The sequence below is a fragment of the Primulina huaijiensis genome, chromosome 16 (assembly GCF_012295235.1).
Source record: "Primulina huaijiensis isolate GDHJ02 chromosome 16, ASM1229523v2, whole genome shotgun sequence".
Lineage (NCBI taxonomy): Eukaryota > Viridiplantae > Streptophyta > Magnoliopsida > Lamiales > Gesneriaceae > Primulina > Primulina huaijiensis.
Window position 1 is genome coordinate 5,379,071 of NC_133321.1, and position 8,298 is coordinate 5,387,368.

Genomic DNA, 8,298 nt, shown 5'->3' on the forward strand with positions numbered 1-8,298 from the left:
CTTTTTATCTCTAGACGTAAAATTTCCCGTTTTTGACTTTTTATTAATTTCTTTGACTATAAAATATCCCAAATAATTATTTAAGCTTAAATTAAATTTATCACAATTTATTTACATTAAATTCTAGACTTTTCAATTATTCCTTAATTATTCACTTTTAATGCGTTTTAATCCCGATTTGATTCAAACTTTAATATAAAATTTCTAAATTAAAAACTTAGACTTTTTATATTATTTTAGCCCTCGTGAACCACTACTCGACCCCCGTGAGCCATGTTTCGAATTAAACTCAAGGAAGAAAACCCTAATCCCTCGAACCAAGCCTACCCTCGAGCCATTTCGATTTTTTCGTCGAGCCATGTTCGAACCATGCTGGACCAACTTCGAGCCAGACTCCCTATGGACCCTTCTAGACCCTTAGCACCCCAAGAACCTGACCCTAAGCTCTAACCGAAGGCTCACAACAGCACAAGCTCTCGGTCGAGACTCCTAGTTGACATGGACTCCTTGAACTCGCGCCTAGGACCAAGCCGATGGACCAGCCCCTCATGCACCCTCGTAGGACCCTAAGGACTTGACCTAGCCCAGCCCCTCATCCCTCGAGTCCTAGCACGGCTAGGAATCCTTCCCTAACCCCTACGTGACCCTAGCCAGCCCTGGTCCCAGCCGAGACCAATCCAAGCAACAATTCCCATAAACCATGCCCCTTGATCACCCAACATCAATTTTCGGTTCCAGCTTTTGTTCTTCGTGTGGTGCAACGTTTTTGTGGTAACTTAGACACATTAAACTTGTGTAAAACAACCCTAGATCCATACCCTAATCGTGGCAGCCTCTTAAGATCATATTAAACATGATTTTGGATGAAAACACAAGCTTTAAAAATCACATAAGATGCATCTACGAAAATATAACATGATGCAACTTGTTTTTCATGCAAAATGATTTTAAATAAATACTATGGTGTGATGGATGAGTAAAGAGAAGAATATGACGTGTCTTTGCGTGTTTAACGCACGAAATAATGTTGACAATTGAAGAACGACGACGAGGGATCGATGGCTTGAAAACCTTGATAAAATTCGAAGCTTTCCCTTGTTCTTGATGGTGTGTGCCGTGAATTTCAAGTGCAAGGGAGTCTTGTATGCAGCTAGGGTAGGGGAACGTGAGTTATGTTTCAAATGGTGGGGTGAATTGCACTTTAAATAGTAATTAAAATTTTAATGGTAGCTTAGGTCCATTAACAAGGTTAATTAGGCCCATTAAGTTCATTAGTGTATTTAAAAATTATTTTGTTTAGAAAAGTTCGTGAAATTATTAGTCGAGTGGTCAAAACGTTCGTATTTTTGTTAAAAAACCACCGATAAAAATTAAGTCCCGGCGTATAAAATCACCTCAAAACTCCTTATTTTCTAAAATAAGAAAAAGTATCAATCATATTTTAAATAATTAAAAATAATTATTTAATAAAATTATTTTTCATTTTTCAACCATCGGTCTCCGTTCCTCGATCGCAACTCGAATAATCCTTAAAAATATGTTTTAATGCATATAAGTAGAAAACTACTAAAACATCATATAAACATATCACATAATCAATTTAGCAATTTAAATCAATTAATTAACTATTTTCCATATTCCTTAGATTCGCATGCAGTTAGATTACGTCGTCTTAATTTTGGACCTTACAAAAATAGCGAGAGAGATGTTAGAGAAAGTGAGGATGATTTAGTTGCTACCCCCGGACCGAGGATGGGTCCGGCCAACTCTCGGTAGCCTAGACAGTTAGTGGCCCAACGTGCGGTAGAACTAGGCGGTCAGATTCATGACGCAGCACAGCGTAAGGTCGCCTCATACTTGGCTGAACGTTTTAGGAGGTCATCTGAGAGGTCATCCCAACCGACCTCTCACGTCAACAATCTCGTCGATCAGAGAGGTAGCCGACCTCCCATGCCAACCTTTCTCATCCGACATCCCAGGGCCGAGCCGACCTCCCATGTCATGGAATCGGGTCGACTGGAAGTATTGTGGCCGACCTATCGATCCAAGCTCCACGAGGACCCCGATTCTCATTAGGCTCACACCCTGAAGGGCCTCTATTCGGATTTCAACGGGTAGCCCGCATAAATCCAGCCCAAAGAGGTAAAACCCATCAAGATCTAACCAAATCTTTCACAAGATCTAACCAAATCTCAAAAGATTCTGAAAATCTAAATCTACCAAATCAGGACTCTATTCTCCTCCTATAAATATCAGGTTTCGTTCATTGTTTATGCATTCATATATTCACTCATTCTCAGCACATACATTACTCTCTCAGTTTTCTAATCTTTGACTTGAGCGTCGGAGGGGCTACGCTAGAACAACCTTCCGGCCCCTTTCTAACGTTCTTGTTTTTGCCTCCAGATTTCGAAGGTCCGATCCGAGCTCCCAACGTGAAGATACGAACTCCCAGCAATCCGATCCGAGCTCCCAAAGTGAAGATCTGACCTCCCAACAGCCATCTCGGATTTTAGCAACATCAATTGGCGTCGTGTGTGGGAATTTCGAGCAAAGACGTAGACATGTGGGGACAAAGAGGAAGAACGACAGGCCCTAGAGGAGGTGGTCAAAGGAGAAGAATGGCTGATCTTAGTATGGATCAGCTGGCCCAACTAATTAACAGATCTGTGGAAGAGACTCTCCGTCGAAATCAGCCTCCAACACCGCCGCCACAACCACCACCACCACCTCCACCTCCCCCTCCCCCTTCTCTGCCTCCGCCCCCTCCTCCTGGACACCTAGAAGCCATATGGGAATAAATCAGGAGGTTGGGCAGACAAGTGGGAGGCCGACCTCCCACACTGGACATGGAGAGCCCGCTCTCTCCCGAGATATTGAATGAGGACCTCCCCCCTAACTTCCGTCAGCCAATTTTTAAGGATTATGATGGGAGTATTGACCCTGAAGAACACTTGGGGAGGTTCAGTAACGCATCCCTGCTCCACAGATACTCAGATGGGGTAAAATGCCACGTCTTCCTTACCACCTTGGTAGGACCGACTCAGAGGTGATTTGATCTGATGCCACCGCATTCTATTACCAGCTTCCGGGAATTTAGCACCGTCTTCATTAACCAATATGCCACAAGCAAAAAATACTTGAAGATCTCCTTGGGCTTATTCAATTTGAAAAAAAAGTGACTCAGACTCACTGAAGGATTTCATTAGACGCTTCAATAGTGCAGGCTTGGAGGTCCCAGCCGCTGCCACAGAAACTTTGGTAAACGCCTTCACGCAAGGCCTCCGAGGGGGACAATTTTTCAATTCCTTGGTGAAAAAACCCCCTCAAAGCTTTGATGAGCTCCTAAGTCGAGCCAAGAAGTATGTGAACCTCGAGGTTGCGCAGAGGCATAGGTGTGCGGATGTTAGACTGGGAGACAAAGATAAGGGAAAAGAGAAAGTATAGCTAAGAAGGAAAAGGCCTGCAGAAAGAGCAGAAGAACGAGGCCGAGGTCCAGGACCTTTCCCTTATGCCCGATTGGCCATGAGCTTGTAAAGGTCCATGGCAATCTGTGAAGAAAGAAGAAAGTTGGAACGCCCAAAACAAGCAGAAAATGGGCCACGTTTGCCTCCCTCGGATAAGTTTTGTGAGTTCCATCAGGAATACGGTCACATCACGAATGACTGCCAAAGACTGAGGGAAGAGGTGCAAAGAATCATGTAAAGAGACCCTCACATGAAGGGCCTCTTAACCCGACGTGAAGGACATCATCAAGATAACAGGAGAGGCCTGGGACCCCTCTGGGTGAATCAAAGACCACCCGGAGAAAATCGGCCCAACCAAAGGGGCCAAGCAGACCCCCAAAGACAGCAAGGAGCTCAGGTCGAACAGATAGCTAATGACCTGACCCGAGGGATAATACACATGATATCCGGCTGCGCAACCGACGGAGACTCAGGCCGAGCTCGGAAAGCCCATGGTAGGAGATTGGAGAGCCTTGGGTTAGACCTTGGTCCTAAGTCCAATCCAGTTATCATCTTTGCACCAGAGGATCTGAAAGATATTGTGGCACCCCATAACGATGCCTTACTAGTAACCCTCACCGTCGCCAACTATGACGTGGCGAGAATCTTTGTAGACACCGGGAGCTCAGTTAATATTCTTTTCAAAAAGACTCTTGATCAAATGAAGGTAGAAGGCTTCGAGTTTGATCCTATCTCTACACCTTTGTTTGGCTTCACGGGACATGCGGTCCAAACTACTGGAAAAGTCGTGCTTCCATTATCTTTGGGAGCGGGGCCGCATCGCATCACCAAGATGACGTGTTTTAATGTGGTGGATGCCCCTTCTTCGTACAACAGGATATTGGGCCGACCGGCCCTAGCTGACTTCCGAGCTGTGAGCTCCACCTATCATCAAAATCTGAAGTATCCTACGGGGAAACAAGTGGGAGTTGTATATGGGGACCAGAAGTCCTCACGCCGTTGCTATGTAGATGAGGTGAAGGTTGAAGTGAAGATGTCCCAAATTGAGGTGGGGATGATCAGGACTCAACCAAGAATGATATCCAAAAACGAGGTTCAACTCACATCAGAGGAAGAACTGGAGATAGTGGAAATAGGAATCCAGCGAAGCATCAGAGTGGCGGCTGACCTGGATCCAAAAACTAAGCATTATCTGTTGGCCTGTTTAATGGCTAATCCTGATGTATTCGCCTGGTTCTCACAAGAGCTTCGAGGGGTCAGCCCAAGGGTAATGGAACACCGCCTCAATATACTTTCTGAAGCCCGACCAGTCAAACAGAAGAAGAGGCACTTTGGCCCTGAAAAAGACAAGATAATAAAAGAGCAAGTGGACGAGCTTCTTAGAGCAAGGCACATACGGGAGGTCTTTTTCCCAACATGGCTATCAAATGTTGTCCGGGTCCCTAAGAGCTCTGGATAATGGAGAATGTGTGTCAATTTTAAAGATCTGAACAAAGCTTGCCCAAAAGATTATTACCCCTTACCGAGGATCGATCAACTGCTCGACTCAACCACATGTCATCAATATTTATGTGTAATGGATGCTTATAAGAGATACCATCAGATACCACTGGCAGAAGAAAACCAGGATAAAGTAAGCTTCATCATCTCCGAAGGGACATTCTGTTATGTGGTGATGCCTTTCGGGTTAAAAAATGCAGGAGCTACTTATCAAAGGCTCATGGACAAGGTTTTCTCAGCTCAGGTTGGAAGAAATGTGGAGGTGTATGTGGGTGATATTTGAGTGAAGTCCAAGAGCTCCGCTGACCTCATAATGGACCTCCATGAGACCTTTGCTACTCTGAGATCTTACGGTTTGAAGCTGAACCCCCAGAATTGCACCTTCGGGGTCAGGAGCGGAAAGTTTTTGGAATATATGGTAACGGAAAGGGGAATTGAGGCCAACCCCGAGAAAGTAAAGGTCATCCAATCTATGTCACCTCCTGGGAATCTCCAGGAGGTCTAGAAGCTTGCCGGAAGGATCGCAGCTTTATCACGATTCATTTCAAGAGTAGCACATCAAAGTTTACCTTTCTTCCGCGTGCTCAGGAAAGCCAAGAAGTTTGAGTGGGATGAAGAATGTGTGAAGGCATTTGATTATTTGAAGAAGTATTTCGCTGAGCTCCCCATATTAGTGAAGCCATCTGCAGGAGAGCAATTGTATGTTTATCTTTCAGCCACCGAAGCAGCTGTAAGCTCAGTCTTAATCAGGCAGCTAGGCACCGAACAGAGTCCTGTATATTACATCTCTCACGCACTCAAAGGAGCTGAGCTCAGATATATGGTGGTGGAGAAACTTGCCCTAGCTTTGGTCACAACGGCTCGAAGGTTAAGGCCCTACTTTCTCTCTCACCCCATTTTGGTCCTCACTAACAGCCCTCTCGGGAAAATAATGACTCACGTTGACATCTCTTGATGGTTGGTTAAATGGAACACTGAACTAGCAGAGTATGACATTCATTATGGGCCAAGGACCGCGATCAAAGCACGGGATTTGGCCGACTTCCTTGCTGAGACCATACACGTCGAGGTAGAAGATCTTTGGAAAGTGTATGTGGATGGGTCATCCACCAATGAAGGCAGTGGAGTTGGAGTACTATTAATCTCTCCAAAGGGGGATGAAGTAAAGTTGGCGGTAAGATTAGACTTCAGGGCATCTAACAATGAGGCAGAATACGAGGCGGTCTTGGTTGGTTTAAGGGCAGCGCGGTAGGTCAGAGCAGCTCGAGTTCATCTCTTATCTGATTCTCAGTTAGTGGCCAATCAAATGAATGTGTCTTATGATATTAAGAATGAACGATTAATGAAATACACGAAGGCAGCCGAGGCAGCCAAAGAACTCTTTACCGAACTTGTGTTTAAACAGATCCCAAGGGAAGAAAACGAGGGTGCCGACACCCTCGTTAAAATGGCCAGCTCACTTCACAGTTAGAAATCAAGAGATGCGGTAGTCCAAGTGGAACTAAGTCCTTCTTTAGACTCCCCATCTCCCGAACCCGAAGACAATGAATGGCGCGCCGAGTTATTGGGATTCATGAAAAATGGAGAGCTCCCAAGTGATCCGAAAAAGGCATACATGATGAAGCAAATGAGCCTTCGGTTTATACTTGTCGATTGGGTTCTCTACAAGAGATCCCTCTCTCAACCTCTTGTTAAGTGTTTGGGTCCTCAGCAATCCAACTACGTGCTAAGAGAGATTCATGAAGGCTGTTGTGGAAATCAATTGGGATCTTATTTCTGGCCGACTATGCTTATAGATTCCCTCACTCCCGTCGTTTCATGCAACAGTTGCCAATGCCATGCTAAGCTCCAACATCAACCCGCCGCACTGATGAATAGTATTGTGGCAGCCTGCCCATTTGATCAGTGGGGAATTGACATTGTGGGACCTTTTTCCATAGCCCCAGCCCAGAAGAAGTTATTTCTTGTCACCATTGATTATTTTTGGAAATGGGTTGAGGCCGAGGATCTGGCTAAAATCACTGAGAGTGAGGTCCAAAAGTTTCTCTGGAAGAACATTGTTTGCAGGTTTGGGGTCCCAAGGAAGTTGATATCTGACAACGGAAGAAAGTTTCAAGGAAGCCGGATCCAAGCCTGGTGCAAAGAAATGAAGATTCAGCAGTACTTCACTTCTGTGGCCTACCCTCAGTGTAATGGCCAGGTGGAGGTCACCAACAGATCCTTAGTATAAAGCCTCAACACCAGACTTGGGAACGCAAAAGGTAATTGGGTGGAGGAACTCCCCAGCGTGCTCTAGTCATATAGGATAACTCTGAATATTGGCACCGGGGAAACGCCTTCCAGCCTGGTGTATGGTAATGAGGCAGTGCTCCCGGCAGAGATTGGTGAAGAGACCTCCCGCGTAATATTCTATGATGAGCAGAACGATGAGAGGCGGGCAGCAGACTTAGACTTTTTGGAAGAAAAGAGAGAAGCTGCAACCGTCAGAATGGAGGCTTACAAGAGACGTATAGCCCAGTCCTACAATAAGAAGGTCATTCAGAGGAGCTTCCAAGTTGGGGACTTAGTTTGGAAGAAGGTTCAAGATGTGGATGTGGGAGAGCTAGATCCAATATGGGAAGGACCATTCAAAGTGGTAGAAAAGCTCAGCTCGGGTGCCTATTACTTAGAAGATCTGGCAGGGAAGAAATTGAAGAGGCCATGGAATGCTTATCACCTCCGCAAATATTATACTTAGATAATGTTATACCTATAATTTCTTTTATTTTGTCAGTTACTTTTGTAGTGAGGACCTAAGGTTTTAATGTTATATGCAGTTATATTAATAAAATTACACGTTTTTATTATATATTATTGAAGGGAAGGGTTTTCACCCGATCTCAGTTCAGGAGCCTCAGAGCTCACTTCATATTGGGGACGTCAAGTTTATAAGGGTTTTCACCCTAACGCAGTTCAGGAGCCTCTGAGCTCACCTCATCTTGGTTACACCAAGTTTACAAGGGTTTTCACCCTGTCTCAGTTCAGAAGCGTTCAGAGCACTGCCATGGCGTTTACTAATTTTCAGGTGTAAAATGACCTTTTTACCCCTAGACGAAATTTCTCGGTTTTGACTTTTTCTTGATTTCATTGACTCTAACATGTCCTAAATAATTATTTAAGCCTAAATTAAAATTTTCATAATTTTATTTAGCTTAAATACTAGACTTTTTAATTAATTCGTAATTAATCGTTTTGTTTTTAATTAATTCGTAATTAATCGTTTTGAAAGCGTTTTAATTACGAAAAATTCCAAACTTTAATATAAAATTCTTAAATTCAAAACTTAGACTTT

General features: G+C 44.2%; 2 protein-coding genes across 2 annotated transcripts; both read left to right on the forward strand.

Annotated features, from left to right (window-relative positions):
* Positions 1-5,043: 5,043 nt before the first annotated feature.
* On the forward strand, positions 5,044-6,438 carry LOC140960968 (uncharacterized). Its single transcript, XM_073419296.1, has 4 exons — positions 5,044-5,231; positions 5,556-5,834; positions 5,979-6,195; positions 6,298-6,438. Exons 1-4 carry the CDS (start codon positions 5,044-5,046, stop codon positions 6,436-6,438), a joined length of 825 nt encoding a protein of 274 aa, XP_073275397.1.
* Positions 6,439-6,540: 102 nt separating this feature from the next.
* On the forward strand, positions 6,541-7,704 carry LOC140960969 (uncharacterized). The gene is made up of 2 exons (XM_073419297.1): positions 6,541-7,173; positions 7,264-7,704. Exons 1-2 carry the CDS (start codon positions 6,541-6,543, stop codon positions 7,702-7,704), a joined length of 1,074 nt encoding a protein of 357 aa, XP_073275398.1.
* The last annotated feature ends 594 nt before the right edge of the window (positions 7,705-8,298 follow it).

Bases quoted from the DNA above. Each gene is read 5' to 3' on its own strand.
- LOC140960968 (XM_073419296.1), top strand. From the start codon at position 5,044: ATGGATGCTTATAAGAGATACCATCAGATACCACTGGCAGAAGAAAAC. The intron at 5,232-5,555 runs GTATGTGGGTGA...CCGCGTGCTCAG, and splicing joins GTTGGAAGAAATGTGGAGGT to GAAAGCCAAGAAGTTTGAGT. The intron at 5,835-5,978 runs GTTAAGGCCCTA...TTATGGGCCAAG, and splicing joins TTGGTCACAACGGCTCGAAG to GACCGCGATCAAAGCACGGG.
- LOC140960969 (XM_073419297.1), top strand. From the start codon at position 6,541: ATGAAAAATGGAGAGCTCCCAAGTGATCCGAAAAAGGCATACATGATG. The intron at 7,174-7,263 runs GTCACCAACAGA...AGCGTGCTCTAG, and splicing joins AGTGTAATGGCCAGGTGGAG to TCATATAGGATAACTCTGAA.